General features: G+C 40.4%; 1 protein-coding gene and 1 long non-coding RNA gene across 4 annotated transcripts; one reads left to right on the top strand and one right to left on the bottom strand.

Annotated features, from left to right (window-relative positions):
* Window positions 1–302: 302 nt before the first annotated feature.
* Window positions 303–4085, top strand: LOC122041718. Of its 2 annotated transcripts, none has more exons than XR_006129053.1 (3): window positions 303–1057; window positions 1720–1779; window positions 3860–4085. It is a non-coding gene; the product is annotated as an uncharacterized LOC122041718 (long non-coding RNA). The 2 variants fall into 2 exon arrangements; XR_006129054.1 differs by having other exon boundaries at window positions 3857–4085.
* Window positions 4086–5295: 1210 nt separating this feature from the next.
* On the bottom strand, window positions 5296–7778 carry LOC122041717 (cytokinin riboside 5'-monophosphate phosphoribohydrolase LOG8-like). 2 transcript variants are annotated; one of them, XM_042601497.1, is made up of 9 exons: window positions 7527–7778; window positions 7358–7443; window positions 6951–7263; window positions 6759–6856; window positions 6638–6668; window positions 6170–6269; window positions 6015–6085; window positions 5796–5939; window positions 5296–5562 (listed from the first exon to the last, which is right to left on the bottom strand). In XM_042601497.1, exons 3-9 carry the CDS (start codon window positions 7068–7070, stop codon window positions 5500–5502), a joined length of 627 nt encoding a protein of 208 aa, XP_042457431.1. In that variant the 5' UTR covers window positions 7071–7263; window positions 7358–7443; window positions 7527–7778; the 3' UTR covers window positions 5296–5499. The 2 variants fall into 2 exon arrangements, with proteins under 2 accessions (XP_042457431.1, XP_042457432.1); XM_042601498.1 differs by having other exon boundaries at window positions 7551–7748.
* Between the last annotated feature and the right edge of the window lie 11144 nt (window positions 7779–18922).

The following is an 18922-nucleotide window of genomic DNA, read 5'->3' as shown; positions in this document are numbered from 1 at the left end:
CTCTGTTTATTTCACTTCCATCACTGCCACTATACTACTATAGTTAGAGTACATTTCTTTCTTCCTAATGTTACTTCTTCTTTAATCATGAAATATATTTACAGAAATTACAAAGATTTGTAAGATACGGTAGATAAATAATACAGTGTAATTAAAGAAATAGTCTTATAGATTTTTTTAAAAAACTTTAAAAAAAATTGAGATTTATTCAAGCTTTTTTGAAATATCCATCAAGTGAAAATTGATTGTTTTTAATAAACTAAATTACATATATAAAAACCTAATCATATTCAATCACTCGATTCTTTTTCTTCTCCTGATCCGATTCATCATCGTCGGTTCTCCCTCTTCCCCTCTCGCGATCTTGACCCGTCGCCGATTCCGTGTCCCTCAGTCCACTGCGCTTTTAACTCCTTCGGCTTCCGTGATTAACCCCCGTCGGTTCTCCCTCTTCCCCTCTCGCGATCTTGATCCGCCGCCGATTCCGTGTCCCTCAGCCCACTGCGCTTTTAACTCCTTCAGCTTCCGTGATTAACCCCCCTCGTGATAGTCTTGGGCAAGGTCCACGGAGGCGCTGGGGGCGAGCGTTATCTTTTTGTCCAATTGATCCGCCGCCGATTGCCCGATGCCGCCTCTCTCTCGACGCTCTGCACCGCATACCATCGAGTGAGGCCGACGCGATGATGTTGTCATCACCATTCGAGACATTGTCGCCTCTCCCTCACGCGTCTTCTTCGCTTGACGCTGCACCACCATACGTCGAGCACCCGTCACCGTCAGTCCTTCTCTGATCACAAGCGAGGACGCCAATCTCCCTATGCACCATCACCCTATTGACTGTGTTGAGTTCAGCCGATCCTTGCATCTCCACCGCAGCCACGACCGTGCCCTAGGCCTTGATCTACCATCGCCACAAGCACGGGTTGACACCATCAGCTTCTCTGTTGCCACAAGCAACAGCTCTCCAGCTCAGCAACGCCATCATTGCCGCGCTCTTCATCTGTGCAGAGGCCAGCCAGCGATCGTTGCTGTCCTAGAGGCTACCGCTGTCCTAAGGGTAATAGCTGCCCTGTTTCCCATTTCCGATCAAGAATAGCCTCTGTGAGTAGTCCCAATTTCGTCAACCACTGCAGATGTTTCCATCTCTGATCACCAACCACTACATCTAGGTCGTGTGCCACCACCGATCGCGTGAGCCATTGCCGAGAGAGTCAATTGCTGCTAGATTAGGCTAACAAATGAATCTGACCAGTTTAGTAGGATGATTAATCTTTAGATTTATTTGGATCTTGTATCATATTTGGATTCATTTTGGTACTAGATTGATTAACTAGGTAATGATGGGGAGTTGTGGTTAGATTTGGAAGTTTGTTGAATTGAATCCATTTTTCCAACATTGATTTGGTTAATTAGTTATGGATGGAGATTGGTTGATTTGGGTAAAGGATATCGGATTAACAAGGGGTATATTCTAGAATTGGTTGATGCTTAATTGATTAAGGCGTAAACGCATGATATTAAATGATTATGTAAACAATTATTTGTAACATAATTATAGTTGCAAATGATTTGTATATCAAGATTGGAAATCAGATTAAGAACAAGAGAATGGTTAATTAATAATCGTTTGATTAGGATTTTTCCTAATTAGTTTAGATTTTGGGCTTAATTAGTTGTTGCTTATGTGATTAGCTAAACTGCATATTATGTAAATTGCAGGACGTTGATTCAAGACGAACGTCTCAACGTGAGATTGTTTAGCACAATCAACAGATAAAGGTGAGTACTTCTTCCTTGGTCTCTTTAGCTTATTGAACTTAGTGCATAGTTATTTTTTATTGATAGATTAGATTACTTTACCTTAAATCTGTTCAATTTTATCCTACCTGATACTTATATGTTTGACCTTGGAGATGATCTAGTTAATGCTTATACAGTTTTAACTTTGGATATCTATACTTTGTAGAGTTTATACATGTATGGTATGCACTATAGGAGATACCAAGATGATCGATTGTATGCATGTAGCGTGTACACGTGTATAGTGTACACTATAGGAGTTAATCCGATTGATTTTTTTATATGGTGTTGTGTAACCACTTGGGTGAGTTCTATGATGGGTGTCGCTTTGTACCTTATGTGTGGTTGGTAGATATTTGTTGGATCTATGCACACATATAGATACAGGTAGTAGGGGTGTCAATTCGGGTGGGTCGGGTCGGGTTGGGTTGAGTTTTTTTTTTTAACCCAACCCGAACCCGAGTTCAACCCAAAACACCTCAACCCGAACCCGAACCCGAACCCGACCAACCCGATCAACCTGAACTCGACCCATATAACCCGGAAATCCTATTCAAAACGACTTTTTTGAGTTATTTTCCCTATAATTCTTCACTTTTATCTCAATACTTCATCATTATCATACAAACATGATATTAATATACATAAAAACATCTAAATTTTTAAAATAAAATTTGATTTAACCACAAAAAACCTCACAAAATCCTATATTTAAGTCAACCTGGGTCAACCCGAACTCGACTCGACCCAACCCGAAACTTTTTTACTCTCCAACCCGAACACGAAAATGTCCAACCCGAACTTGATTTTTTTTCGGGTCGACTCGGGTTGGGTCGTCGGGTCGGGTTCATTTTTGACACCCCTAAATACAGGTGGTTGATGGATCGTGTTTCGGGTTATATCTATGTTATTTGTGCACACGTGTTTGGTGTGTTTGTTAGAAGAATTTGGATGACTAAATCTATATTATATGTGCTCACGTGTTTGATGTGTCTATTGAAAGTATCAAATCGATTAAACTTATATTACGTGTGTACACGAGTTTGGTGTGTACTTTTGGGGTATCAGGTTGATTGAACTTACGTTGTCGTGTAACCATTTGTGTGGGGTGTATAATAGATGTTACTTGGTACCTTATGTGTTGATTAGTAGGATCCAGTTGGATCTATTCGAACCTATAGACTTAGGTAATTGGTATATCATGGATTGAGTGTTCTTATGATAATTGGGTTGTTGCATTGATGATGACTCTGTCGATATCATGATTATTTACATCATGTTCATCATTGCATTGGATGTTGACAACTATTGTCTTCCTTGTAGTGTGAGAGAATCATCAGTCATTTTTAGTTGCTCATTTGGCCACTGAGAGATAGTGCTAGCTTGGATTGAAGCTAATCCTGTTGTGCTCACTCGGTTGTATACACTGTCCGCCTCGGCCACTTGATAGTAGTGGTATCTGGAGGGTAGTACAATTGTCAGGGGGCTAGAGATGCGAGCAGTCAGGGACCACAATATTATGTAGTGAGATAGCTACTTAGCGAATTGTCCACCTCGACTACTCTATAGTGGTATCTAGATGGTAGTACAGTTGTCACGGATCTGGCCTCTCGGCCATGAGAGGTGGTCGGGACTGACTATGATGTATGCATAAATATGCATATGATGCCCGGTGCATCTTTTGGAGATATATCTATATTTGTTTGAAATACGATTGTTACATATGGTTGTCATATTTCATACATGTTCATTTATCATACATGTATATGTTGTCGGTTATATTGCTCAGGTGTTACGAGCAGATATATTACTAATTCCTAGTGAGTTTACTGATCACTATACCGTATGTGTTGGTTCTAGATTGGATATGTGTATTCATTATATCAGTTATGATTATATGCATTTATTGTGTCATATATAATTATGTCCTTATTTTCCTACTGAAACAGTATATTTTGATTTTCATATTTATATTGACCATGCACTATCTTATTTATTACCACTGAATCACCCGCACTCACTACCTCATTTGTGTATTATATTTTTTCTCAAATAGTAGGTAGATGATTGTAGAGTCGCTTGGAGAATCCTGTATATTGACCCCACATCGCATCTGAGGACGATCTTTACTTCGCTTTTGTTTTCTTGCATACTTTCCTTATAGTTTTGGCATTGTAATAATTAGATTTGGACTTGGTATTTAGCTTTGTGGCTACTTTATTATATTTGATATTTATTGTGTTTAAGTCATGCCGTCACATATTGTATCATTTTGGATTGTATGATTTTCTTATGTCTTCCGCTGTGTTTTTGTTACAGCCGTGTGAGCTATTTATTATTTTGTTTTCTATTCCAGCCGTGTGGACTGTGTATATAATTGTGTGGTTGTTGATCCAGTAATGTGGGTTGTATATTAAACTGCGTGGTTATGTTTTATTTTCAATCATGTGGACTGTAGGTTATTCTATTTGTACAACTGAGTGACTATATATCCAGATTTCATTTGTTACTTGTTACAAGGGAGATGTTGTCCGTTTATGGAACTCCTTGGGGCATGATAGATTTGTCCAATGATGATGTATGCAGATTGTGATTATGTTATGCTGATAGGCCTGATCCAAATATTGGACCCCACTAAGCTCACTGTGATTAAGGTAACTATTTCTTAATCAGTCTTTTAAAATCTCCACAAATATTATTATCTTGTTAGTTATATCATTCTTTTTTATTAGAAAAATGCTCATACTAAATAATAATGTTCATAAGACCTCACAAATATTGCCCTATTATTATTGGTTTTTTTCCTAACGAGTTGTTTTTATTCTCATAGTGCAATAATAAAAAGTAATGCTTCATTGTTGAAGAATACCAATTCAGCCAACAATTGGCAATTTTAATTGGTAAGCATCCTTAAAATAATATGCATTAATTAATGAGACTAAACTAATAATTAGTTGATTATTGATTATAGTTTTTTTGGCTGGACAAAACTCTGTTGTCCAGCCATGAATTAACTGGAGTAGATCACCAGTTGTTAATTGTTTCAAATAAGTACCTAAACCTGAAGCATTCATTAACTAAAAAGTAGAGCATCCCTCACCAGTTTAGTGCATGGTTTTACAATAATATCCCACTTGCTTCCACCTAACCATTCACTAACTAAAAAACAGCAACTTGTCATCTCCCCTGACCCAAAACCCTTTGTTCATTATTCATAATTTAATCAAATTATAATTCTCGCAGACTTGCATTAGAAAAACATACACTATCAACAATGATGAACCTTCTACTGTTAAATTAGTTGCAATATTTCTTTCTTGTTTTAGTTTTTAAGATGTATTCTCCAGTAGAGCTGTTCAATTTTAACTCTTCAGATCATCAAAAGTTAGAAGGGAAACATGTTTACGCATCTACTGTTGCTTTATAGACTGCTGCTCCAAAAGCATCATAGTTTTATCCAATTTAGAACACCCTATCCACGAGGACAAGATCAAATGGAGAAACAAATTTTGATCGTTTCTTGCAATAATAATAAGACACTGCTATTGCATTTACTGAAAATGTCACAAGGGATTGCAATTCTTGATGAACAACTTTTAGAGCCATGAGGTTCCCCAGAAACAGACTCAAGGAAAGAATAATATGTGATACTGAAACTTATTGAAAACAACAGCAAACGAATTTGATCCCTAGATATAGTCATAAATTCACAACCTCCCAGCTCTGCCTCGGAACAACCTCTCGGTGCAAGGGAGTGTATAGCTGCAACTCGAAACAATGGACAAGTTCAAGTTTCTCAATCAAAATTTTAGCAAATAAATGAACTTTTTCTTAGTAAGAGAAAGCATCTAAGCTTGTCATTATAGAGTTCCAATGAATAGTTTAAATTTCAACTAAGCATCTATCCAATAGATAATGGTTTTTGTTCGATGACAGATGGAAAATGTGACGATAGTCACATCCACAAAATAAGGTTGAGATTATAGAGAACTAACCTCCATTTTCGCAAGCAATTCAGTTGCATTCGGAGAAGAAATAACGATGTGCCTAGAAGCCGGCTTAATAAAACCTTCTCTCACACCATTGTCAAATAGCTCGAGCAAGGAATTGTAGTAGCCATCAACATTTAACAAACCAACCTGTGTCAAAAAAAGGAAGAAATGTTTACATGAACAAAAATTTTGCAGAATTTTGTGAAAAAGATGCAAACTCACTGGTTTATTATGAATTCCAAGTTGCGACCATGTTATCATCTCCATCACCTCTTCCATTGTTCCATATCCTCCTACAATAACATTGCAAATTATTTTCAGGAACTAGGAGGATCTTCGAAAAGCAAGCATGACAAGAGAAATTATTTAACACTTACCAGGAAGTGCAATGAATGCATCAGCTTGTCCAGCCATCACAGCTTTTCTCTCATGCATATTAGAAACCACCTTTACCTCACCTACTGTTTTCCCTGAAATCTGAAACAAAAACGGGATAGAAAATACCACAAATTATCATTCCTTTGATAATATGAAGCCTGTAAATTAACTTGGCATAATTTTCCACACAATGAAATCCTACTCGAGTTTTTTTTTATTTGTTCCTACCATTATATATATACATATAGATAGATGCAAAAGTACATCTAAAGAGGCTTATATACTCATGAACTGATCACAAAATTCATTTCTGTCGAAAGGCCTTCTGGAAAAACTTACTCTAAAATACAAAAGAAACAACAAAGTTCGACAAGTTAAGTCATTCGAAAGCATATATTCATGAAGGCATAGCACATTAAACATAGTCTATGGACAAAAGATGGGAGAAAGAAGGCTAAAAACCATACCTCAATTGGAACAAGAGCTTTAGGAATGACCCTGCGCACACCAAATTAGAATATTCTTCTACCATGAACAACAGCGCAAGAGAAGAAAAGAAGACGAAAAACAAAAAAAAGTAAGGAGTACCCAAGAACATGGCATCCACCATCAAAAACTGTCTGGGAAATCAGCCCCATTAATCCCACGCTTCCACCTCCATAAACTAAATCGATTCTCTTCTTTACCTACAACACAGGAAATAATCATCATATTTGTTTCATGATGTCTTGATTGAAGGTGAAGTTGTAGAAGTTAATTCGTCTTCGAGGGAGGGAGTACCAGTTCACGGCCCAGCTCCACAGCCGCATCGCTGAAGACGGTTCGGTTGCCGGAGTTGCTTCCGCAGAAGACGCAAATCCGCTTGAACTCGCTTCCAGTCTCGTCGCCCATCCCTCTCATCTACAATTCTCAGAGAAGCAAATCCAAACGTTCCTCCTCCTTTTGTAGTCCAGAGCTACGAGAAAACCCAACAACTCTCTCTCGTCTGCCATTGACCCGCTCCTTGTTACTCCAGAGCAGGAAACACCGCCGAAAAGGTTTTAAAAAAAAAAAAAACCCTAAAAAGCTTCCTAGCTGGATCGGCACCCGCCACCTGTTGGATACAAGTAAAAAGGAAAACAACTGCTGACACATATAGTATTCTCAAGAACCCTAACGCCGATTATCTTATCACAAATGAGGCTCACCTTTTCCCCAAAAACAAATCGCCGAGCGTAGCGAGGTCAACTGGGGCGAGAAGATCATCACAATAATGACATCCAGACTTGTGTACCTAATCCAACAGCGCCATAAACAAACAAAGACATATTTTTCAGGAGTAAAAAAAAATCGATCGGAGACAATTGAATACTCAACGACAGTGACGACGGAGGATTTCACGTGGTAAAAAAGTCGATTCACTACTAGCGCCTCTGTGAATCCGTCCGGCCAACAGGAGGTAAATTACGGATAGCTACTGGTCTCAACCACCGTCCCGAGGAAATTTCAGCAGGCGAACAAAGGAGAGAGAGAGAGGAGGCATTTTGGTGGAGATGATTAGAAGGCGTGTTAATTAAAAAGGAGCAGATGAAGCACGCTTAATTATTGTTGCTGGATGCCATCAACTTGCAAGCTCATCGTCACAAGCTCCGGGGTATAAATGAATCAATAGTCCATGAGCAAGTATTCGACTTTATAAAAATTTACATATTTAATACACATAAAATTAAACAAATTTATTAGATTAAATAAATAAATTTAAATATGCATGTCTTCAGCTCGCTTATATTCATAAATAATGATTGTAATAGACTACTATTTATAAATAATATTTATGAATAAAATTTATAAATTATATTTATTAATAAAAATTTTATCGACCTAAATAAAAAAAATTAAAATAAATAAACTTGTATTATCGTTTAATAACTAAACAAATAAACTTAATTAAATCTGTAAAATTTTTAAATAAATTTAAATTGAGAGTTTATAATATTTAAAGAAATTAAATCAACTTCATAAAAAATAAATTAAGCTAAATTAGAATAAATTAGAATGCTTAATTTATTTTAAATTCTACTTGACTTAATTATCTTATTAAATATTTTTTAACATTACAAAGTCACCTCCTCAAGTTCATTATTTTTTTTTTCTGTTTTTCATGATAAATTTTTCCCTCTGATTACCCATTCAAAATATACATTATAAATTTAATTTAATATCTCTGTAACTGTTGGATAAAATAATGTGTTGTCGGAGTTTTTTTTGGAGAATTAGCTGAATTTAAAATTATAAAATCTAAATTCAACTTACAATCGAGATACAAAATCTAAATTCAACTTACAATCGAGATGACTTGTACGGATAATCTAAGACTGCCAGCAGGGGTTGATTTTTGCTACGTGCCGAAGAGCGACTAATCGAACTTAGTCGATGAGAAGGTAGATCTGTTGAGCAGCAGGTCTGTATTTCCGAGCTGAGCAGTCAAGAGACAGGCAGGCCAATCGGATAGATCAGCAGTCCAACCAGTGACCGAACAGTACGATCGAACGGTCAGAAAGGCCTGGCGAAAGGGGGGGGTCGGGTGAGCTGATAGGTAAACAAGTCGATCGGGCAAAGCAATCAAGCCGAGCGCAGGCAGACCATTCTAAGCAAACAGGTCGGGCGTTAGTCAAACCGACCGAGCGAATAGAAAGGCAAGTCACGGCGAGCACGACAGAGGATGAGGGAACGAAGGTGGAGAGAAGCTTATGTTGCTATCGCAGCCTCCTTATATAGGAGCTCAGATCAGCGGCAACATTAATGGTTGATTGATGACCATTCATTTGGTTGTTCCCCTTGGATAAATTTTGTCTCGATTGGTCCGGCATTTGGCACGTGCAGGTCGTGCCCGCACACGAGTCAACATGATTCAGTGCAATCCGACCCTTGGATTTGCACCCCCTGCGCACCCATGCGTGAGAGAGAGACTCTCTCCATGCATTTGTTCGCATCCTCAATGCATGTGAATCAATATAAACCAACCATCATGTCATGAAACTCCCAATGTGGGACTAAAGCCCCATTCATAATGGAACTTCTTTCCTCTTCTACCTCTTCTCCATTCATTTTTATTCAATAGTTACCACATTCGTGCATACACCTATAACTTGTTGGGACCGATGTGCCCGCTAGAGGGGGAGGTGAATAGCATTTCGTCACGCTTGCATCGGTTTGCTTCGTCTTGTTGTTGTGCAGCGCAATACTCGAAGACAAACACTCACAATGCTAACATCTAGGGTTTACTTGGTATCCATCTCAAGATGATGTGACTAATCAAAGGATCATCCACACACGACATTATCTCCACTAATGAAACACTCCTTCTCGGTCGCAGCCGGAAGCGGAGAAGCCTCGTACAAACTCACACAACAACACAAACAAAAATACAAGAAGAGAGTACAAGATACAAATGAAAACACTACTTCTTCTTGCTTACTTGTTGCTTTGTTGTTGCCTCTTGAACCTTGAGAGAATACTCCTAAGAGCCTTCAAGAACTGGAGGTGAAGATCGGAGAAAGTCGCTGAAGATCGCTGTAAACTCACAGGAAAGAAATGGCAAAGATCTGGCGAAGAAAACGCTCCGCCCAGACTTTAAACAGTGTTCCCAATCGATCGAATTCATCCTCAATCGATTGCCACGTCAGTACCGCTCCATCACAGTCATCCATCACTTGTATCCTGCGCAATGGTCACTTCCCAATCGATCGACCAATCAATTGAAACTTCCTGAATCGATCGCCCGATCGATTCAGAACCTTTCTGTGCTCTCGCATCCGCGTGAGAGCTTCTGCTGCCCAATTGATGGACCGATCGATTGGCAGCTCCCAATCGATCGACCGATCGATTGAGCCTTCCCACAATCGCAGCACACTCCAATCAATCAGTCGATTGATTAGACCCTGGTTCAATCAATCGCCCGATCGATTGACCAGCCTGGACTTGACTCAAACTCAAGTCCAAAGTCTCAAACCTAATTTCCGGTCAACCGTGACTTGCTGGGTCTCCATGCCTAGCATTTGGACACACCCGACCAACTTTGAACTAGCCTTCTAGCCTCCTCCATCTGCCTTGCGTCCCTCAGATATCTCCCCATACTTCACATCTTGCCTTCAAGAGCTTCCTTCGGCCTTATCCTAGTTGTCAAGTCTTCCTTGCCAAGACCACATGCTTGGACTTACACCCTTTGCCAAGATCACACTTGGACTTTCCAATTGTCTGGCTCCTCACCAGGACTTTCTCCTTTGTCAAGATCACACTTGGACTTTCCAACTGTCTGGCTTCTCACCAAAACTTTCTACTTGCCTGGCTCCTCACCAGGACTTTCTAATTACCTGGCTCCTCACTAGGACTTTCTCCTGCCTAACTCCTCACTAGGACTTTCCCGTTTCTTGGCTCCTCACCAGGACTTTCCCTTGCCTAGCCTCATCACTAGGACTTTCCCGTTGCCTGGCTCCTCACCAGGACTTTCTCCTGCCTAACTCCTCACTAGGACTTTCCAAATGTCTAACATCCAGTTAGGACTTTCCTAGTCAAGTCTCTTGTCAACTTTGACCTACTTGACTTGTATTCTCATCAACCTAGTCAATCCTTTGACCATCTCCATAACCGGACAATTGCTCCAGCAATCTCCTTATATTGTCAAACATCAAAACTCAAATCCTGACTCAAGCTTGACTCAACTCAAGCTTAGTCAAATTGGTCAACCTTGACCTAAGGAAATTGCCCCAACAATCTCCCCCTTTTTGATGTTTGACAATACCTCTAAGTTAGGCTAAATCCCATAGTCTTAACCTCTTCTTTATCACAAGGCTAAATCTCATAGCATTAACCTCTTCTTTATCACAAGGCTAAATCCTATAGCCTTAACCTCTTCTTTATACCAAGGCTAAATCTCATAGTCTTAACCTCTTCTTTATCACAAGGCTAAATCTCATACCCTTAATCTCTTCTTTATCACAAGGCTAAATCTCATACCCTTAATCTCTTCTTTATCACAAGGCTAAATCTCATACCCTTAACTCTATGATAAAGCATAAATGAAGGTTTCCTTCATTCTCTCCCATTCCTAGAGGACAAACTCCCCCTTATTGGGATGAAGGTCTAACTTAACCTCTAATTCTCCTCCTTTGTCACACATCAATACCAGAAAACAAACTCATCTCCATAAGAGTTAACTCTACGTTGTTTACAACCTCATATGTTGTTAACAACCTCACAATGAAGATCGCATATTCTTCATTGCCGCCAAAGCTCCCCCTTGAGCTCTACTTCACTTCACAATGCTCATCCTAGAGCATGCATCAACTTCCTAATGGAACTCTCATTCATTGTATTCAATGCTCCCCCTTGAGCAGTAATTTTCTTCTCAATGCTCATCCAAGAGTATTTTTCACTTTACCAATGAAGGTCTGATCCCCTTCATTAATCTAATACTCTCCCTTAAGCAGTAACCTACTCCACAATGCTCATCCGAGAGCATTTATCATCCTAGCAATGAAGATAACCAATCTTCCATTGTTCCCCAATACTCGACCCTGAGTATTATCCATCACGAAGGTTTAACCCCCTTCCAAGGTCCTTATAAGTAAATTTTCATGCATTCAAGGAGTAACTTCCCCTAAAAATATGGTCAAACTTCTGTCATTGCACCAACAATAACTTGGAGTTCCTAAACAATTAAGAAAACCAAAACTTGAAGTTTTAAGGTTCAAAATTCAATAATGAAACTAAACTCCAACCTAAACTTCACCTAAGTCTACTTTAACCAATCCATACTTGCTTTTATCATGAAAACTCCCTCTAAATGTATACAAGTGTATTTCAAAGGGTTAGGAATGATTAATAACCCTTGAAAACCAAAACTTGAAGTTTTGAGGTCCTAAAATTCGAAATTAAAACTAAACCTCATCCTAAACTTCACTTTGATTTATCTTAACCAATCCATACCTGTTTTCATCAAGAAAACTCCCCCTAAATATATACAAATGTACTCCAAGGGATTTGGAATAGTTATTGGAACTTGAAGTGACTTAATGTGCTGAAATCAAGCTTTTCCAGCCATAATTAGACTTTCCAATCGATTGAAGTTGGGACTCAATCGATTGAAGGTACTTCAATCGATCCATTGATCGATTCCGCAAGCTACTGCTCGCAGAACTTCCCTTTGAATCGATCGGCTGATTGATCCAGCCTGGGTCAATCGATCGGTTGATCGATCCACTAACCCTCTGTTCACGGGAATTGACTTCTCAATCGATCGACTGATCGATTAAAACCATCTCAATCGATCGGCTGATCGATTGGGTTTCTGATTTTCTGAAATTTAGTTTCAGCAAAATTTAGAAACTCCCCAAAAATTCTATAAAATTACAAAAATCATGAAAATTCATGTAGATACTCTTTAGGGTATACTCTATCAAGGAAAAATAGTTTTCTATGAAAATACTTCCTATTTTCAAAGATTGACACAAATTTGAAAACTCTTGAAAACTTCAATATTTTCTCCTAGTTTGTGTCTAATCATTCAATGATGATTACTATCAAAAGATAGTCTTCACCAAGGTTTTCAAAAGTATTTAAAAAATATTTTAAAAATCAATATCCAACCATGTTCTTTGGGCTCAATGCACATGACTTGTACATTAGCTTTCCCAATGATTGGAAAACGCATAACTATGTGTTTTGATGAACCTAAAACTCAACAAGATGCACTAAATCAACATCTTGAGTTTTGTTCATCATCCTAACATCTCACTTGTATTTAATGTGTACTAAAACACATACAAGTCACCTTATGGTTTTTTGTGAGATGTATATTTGTTTTTGCCCTAAACTAAGGGATCATGCATATTTACATAGGCATTTTGATGGTTATGAATATCCACCAAGGATGTTACTTGTTAGTGAATGCTATTGGTCCTTAATTGCAATGAATTAAACATGATGCATGATATGTTATGACATACATCAAAAAGAAATAATTTTCAAAAGAAAATTTCCTATAACTACATGATGTATGTATAACATGACATGGTATTTTTGTGTTTTTCATACTAAAAATGAATGCAACACATGATGTCATGACATGTGATAAGCAATCAATCATGGCACTTTAACATATATAAAATACCTAGATTACCTATCTAAGTGTCCTTAAATCTTAGCTAATCTTAAAATTAAATCCTAGATTGCCCAATTTCATCAAGAAAGTGTCAAACCCCAACTTGACATTTCTTTAATCTCTTGATGTATTTATGTCAATTAAAATTAAGCACATTCCTCAAATTTTGGCATATTTATCCTTCCAAAGGAGTAATCACCTTATATTTTAAGCTCGGATTTGCCCTTGACTCCCTAAGAACATACCAAAATCTCAACTTGGTAGTTCATATAATTCTCCAAATTGTTCCAATTTAATTCAAACATAATTCCTTAAGATTTGGCACATGTTACTCTTTCCAAGAGTGACAATTTAGATTAATGTTTACATTTCTCTTAATTCCATAAGAAAATGTCAAATTCCCAATTTAGTATTTCTTTTGCCTCTCTCAAGTGTGTCAATTTAAATTAGATCCAACTCCTCAAATTTTGACACATTTTACTCTTTCAAAGAGTAACACTAATAATCCTTCTCATTTTCAAAGGTTAGTAAAACCTTGAAAATGCTCTCCAAGTACCAACTTCATCAAGGTTGGGTTGACTACCCTTCCAATTAGAGTTGACACTCTCTAAACCCATCTAGGGTATAGAGAATATGCTCCTAGGAAACCAAAATCTATTGGTACTCCTTGGATGCTCTAGGTACTCACTAGGGATAACTTCCTAAGGACCTTTCTAGGCTTCTTAGAAGCCTTGGTCACCTCTACTAGGTCACTTCTAGGAATAACTTCCCTTGTAACATTCTTTGTGACTTTATTAGGTCTTTTTGGAGCCTTAATCACCTTTACTAGATCAACTTTAGGGATGACCTCCCTTGCGACCTTCTTTGTGACTTTGTTAGACTTCTTAGAAGTCTTAGTCACATTGGTCTTGTCAAAAGTACTCTTAGGGATTCCTTCCCTAGTATCTTTGGCTTGACCTCTACACCTAGGATTGGCTCCATAGCTATATGAAACCCTATGAAAGGAAGTTACATCTTTCTTGACTTTAGGTTTGTATCCCAAACCCCTATAGCCATTGGATGGCTCTTGTCTATCTTTTCCTAGGTTATGCTCATTTTGACCCCTAAGCATGTTTTCCATTCTTGCTAAGGTCCTTTCTAAATTATCAAGTCTTATCCTCAAGACTTGGTTTTCACTCCATAAATCCCTAGATTATGATTTTTCATTGAATCCTTAAGCATTTCTATTTTTAGACATATATCTAAAGTCCTTGGTGTTATTGCATAAGTTGTTATTTACCTTCCTAACTTTAAGTGTGGTAGTTATAGCATGAGGAGGAATATATTTTCCCTTAATGCTATCATGCTTCCTATTCTCATGATAAATAACATTAAGATGATAAGAATTATTTCTAGCATGCTTTTTATCTTGTGTCAAATGAATAGATTCATTAAATGATACCTTGGTTTTTTACTTTGGAAGCTCCCCCTAGACTTGTGCTTCCTCCTTTGACTTTGGTTGACTTCCTCTCTTTAGGACATTGACTTCGGTAATGTCCTCTTTGTTTGCATGAGAAGCACACAATGTGCTCCTTACTTTTGTGTTCCGTGGGACCAACCACTTTAGGCTTCTCCTTAGCCTTAGTTGTCACTTGACCCTTCTTCTTGGCCAATTTTAGACATTTACTCTTGTAGTGTCTATGTTCCCTACATTCAAAGCAAATGATATGATTTTTATTTTTAATTGAGCTCATTATACCTTCACGTGTAGGGATGGTGCTTGATCCTCCATTTGATTTATCTTGCATTGTGGAGGTTGCATCATCATCTTCTTCTTCTCCTTTTGAGGATGTGGGTGCTTCCACCTCTTTAACCTTTGAGGATGTGGATGCTTTCACCTCTTCCTCTCTTGAAGATGTAGAAGATCTCTCATCTTCTTCCTTCTCCTCCTCTTCCTTCTTCTCCTCGAATGTTGACCTTATGTCAACATCGGATTAGTCCTTCTCTTCTTGGACCAATGAGCCCTTCTCCTTAGGCTCATCCACTCCTTGAAATTGAGTGAGATTCTCATGATAGGCAATGACCTTTTTTCAAAGATCACTTACACTCGTGCATTCACCTACACTCAAAATTATGTTAGAGGGTAATAGATTTAACAAAGTTTTTGTTACCTCCTTATTCGCTTCCGCTTGCTCCCTTTGTTCCTCGGTCCAATGTCGAGGTCGGAGGCGCTTACCCTTCTTGTCTGTTGGAGCTTCAAATGGGTCCTCCAAAATAACCCATTAGTTCCAATCCATTTGGAACCATGTTTCCAATCGAGTTCTCCAAAAATTGAAGTCCTCTTTGTCATACGGGAGTGGAATCCGGATATCCCATCCGAGCGGTCCTTCGGACTCCATCTTCTTCTTCCTCTAGCTTCTTGCTCTCTTGGCGGTTAGTCCGTAGAAGAGCGACCTCGCTCTGATACTAATTGTTGGGACCGATGTGCCTGCTAGAGGGGGAGGTGAATAGCGTTTCATTGTGCTTGTGTCGGTTTGCTTCGTCTTGTTGTTGTGCAGCGGATACTCGAAGACAAACACTCACAATGCTAACACATAGGGTTTACTTAGTATTTACCTCAAGATGAGGTGACTAATCCAAGGATCCACACACGACGCTATCTCCACTAATGAAACACTCCTTCTCGGTCGCAGCTGGAGGCGGAGAAGGCTTGTACAAACTCACACAACAACACAAACAAAAATACAAGAAGAGAGTACAAGATACAAATGAAAACACTACTTCTTCTTGCTTACTTGTTGCTTGTTGTTGCCTCTTGAACCTTGAGATAACACTCCCAAGAGCCTTCAAAAACTGGCGGTGAAGATCGGAGAAAGTCGCTGAAGATCGTTGTAAGCTCGCAGGAAAGAAATCGCAAAGATCTGGCGAAGAAAACTCTCCGCCCAGGCTTTAAACAGTGCTCCCAATCGATCGAATTCATCCCCAATCAATTGCCACGTCAGCACCGCTCCATCGCAGCCGTCCATCACCTGCATCCTGCGCAACGGTCACTTCCCAATCGATCGACCGATCGATTGAGACTTCTTGAATCGATCGTCCGATCGATTAAGAACCTTTCTATGCTCTCGCATCCGCATGAGAGCTTCTGCTGCTCAATCGATCGACCGATCGATTGACAGCTCCCAATCGATCGTCCAATCGATTGGGAAAGCCTCTGTGCTCGCGATTCCACATCCCAATCGATCGACCGATCGATTGGGCCTTCCCATAATCACAGCACACTCCAATCGATCAGTCGATCGATTGGACCTTGGTTCGATCGATCGCCCGATCGATCGACCAGCCTGGACTTGACTCAAATTCAAGTCCAAAGTCCCAAACCCAACTTCCGGTCAACCGTGACCTGCTTGGTCTCCATGCCTAGCATTTGGCCACACCCGACCAACCTCGAACTAGCTTTCTAGCCTCCTCCATCAGCCTTGCGCCCCTCGGATATCTCCCCATCCTTCACGTCTTGTCTTCAGGAGTTTCCTTCGCCCTCATCCTAGTTGTCGGGTCTTCCTTGCCAAGACCACATGCTTGGACTTACACCCTTTGCCAAGATCGCACTTGGACTTTCCAATTGCTTGGCTCCTCACTAAGACTCTCTCCTTTGCCAAAATCACACTTGGACTTTCCAACTGCCTGACTCCTCACCAGGACTTTCCAATTGCCTGGCTCCTCACCAGGACTTTCTCCTGCCTAGCTCCTCACTAGGACTTTTCCGTTGCTTGTCTCCTCACTAGGACTTTCCCTTGCCTAGCCTCATCACTATGACTTTCTCGTTGCCTGGCTCCTCACCAGGACTTTCTCCTGCCTAGCTCCTCACTAGGACTTTCCAAATGCCTAACATCTAGTTAGTGTTGGTGCAACCTTAGGTCAAGGTTGACCTGACTCGAGTTGACCTGACTCGAGTTGTATTTTGATGTTTGACTTAGGAAGATTGATGGTGCAACCTTAGGTCAAGGTTGACCTAGTTAAGTTGTATTTTGATGTTTGACACTCGTGGAAGAGTTGTATTCTTGATATGGGACAAATGTTTGGGAGATTATTGGTGCAACGTAGGTCAAGGTTGACCTGGTTGACCTAATTCGGGAAAGAGTCCAAGTATGGAGACTTGGCAACGGAAAAAGTCCAAGCAGGGAACTTGACACTGGAAAAGTCCAAGCAGGGAGCTTGGCACGCGAAAAGTCCAAGCAGGGAGCTTGGCACGAGAGAAAGTCCTAACTGGGATGTTAGGCAGGTGGAAAGTCCTGGTGAGTGAAGCCAGGCAGTGGGAAAGTCCTAACTGGGATGTTAGGCAGTATGGAAAGTCCTGGTGAGTGAAGCCAGGAAGTGGGAAAGTCCTAACTGGGATGTTAGGCAGTTGGAAAGTCCTGGTGAGTAAAGCCAGGCAGTGAGAAAGTCCTAACTGGGATGTTAGGCAGTGTGGAAATCCTGGTGAGTGAAGCCAGGTGAAAGTCCTGGTGAGTGAAGCCAGGCAAGGGAAAGACCTAGTGAGTGAAGCTAGGCGGTTTGGAAGTCCCGATGAGTGAAGCCAGGCAAGGAAATCCAGATGGGTCAAGGTTGACCAGACATCTGGTGAAAAGTCCAAGCAGGGAGCTTGGCACGGGAAAAGTCCAAGGATGGAGACTTGGCACGGAGAAGACCAAGTTGGAGACTTGGCACGGAAAGCCGGAGAGGGCTCGGTAGCTCGTTCTCCGGACTGTGGTCGGAGAGGGCTCGGTAGCTCGTTCTCTGGACCGGACGAAGTCGGAGAGGGCTCGGTAGCTCATTCTCCGGACTAGGTCAAGAGAGGGCTCGGTAGCTCATTCTCAGGACCATTTAGGGTTTAGGGCTGGAGCTCTAAACCTGGATCGGTCTGGTGACCGATCCGACGATCTGCTGAGTATCGATCGGTCGGTGGCCGATCGGATAACAACGAAGGGTTACGTAAGTCATCGATCGGTCGGGGACCGATCGGATGAGTTTAACCAACTTCTTGTGAGTGGCGATCGATGCGGAGGCCGATCGGAGTCTGATCGGTCTCCACGGCCGATCAGAGACGCACCTCGAAGAGAGGTGGGATCGGTCCGGGACCGACTGGGGCATGATCGGTCCCCAAGACCGATCGAGATTCTGGACCGATCGGCTGATCGATCCAGGCTGCGTAGCAACGGCTAGTTTCTGCTGTGTCTTCTTCGCAGGTTATAAAAGGAGTTCAAGGATTTCTACAGTGCATTCTTGCTACTTCTTCTTTTACTCTAGAACTTCTGTTCTTCTGCTGCTGAAGCTTCTGCTTCAACTGAGCTTTGATTGAGCTCGCCTCCGAAGCTTCGCGTGAGCTTCCAGTCGTCGACCAGCTGCTGCGTTTGGGTTGTGAAGTTGCTGCTTCACCTCCAGTCGACAAGAAAGCAAGCAATTGGTAGAGTGCTATTGTATTCATATTGTATTGCTTTTCTTACTGTTCTTGTACTCTTTGTTTGCTGTTGCAAACGTTTGTGGCGAGGTTTCTCCACCCACAAGGAGTATATTGTATTAGCCGGTTCTCCGGGGGCTCATCCACCGACGGATTGACTGGACTCGTCCACCTTACGGACACGCCGAGAAGTAG

Source organism: Zingiber officinale, chromosome 2A, assembly GCF_018446385.1.
Source record: "Zingiber officinale cultivar Zhangliang chromosome 2A, Zo_v1.1, whole genome shotgun sequence".
Taxonomy (NCBI): Eukaryota; Viridiplantae; Streptophyta; class Magnoliopsida; order Zingiberales; family Zingiberaceae; genus Zingiber; species Zingiber officinale.
This window is presented reverse-complemented; position numbering and strand designations above follow the sequence as displayed.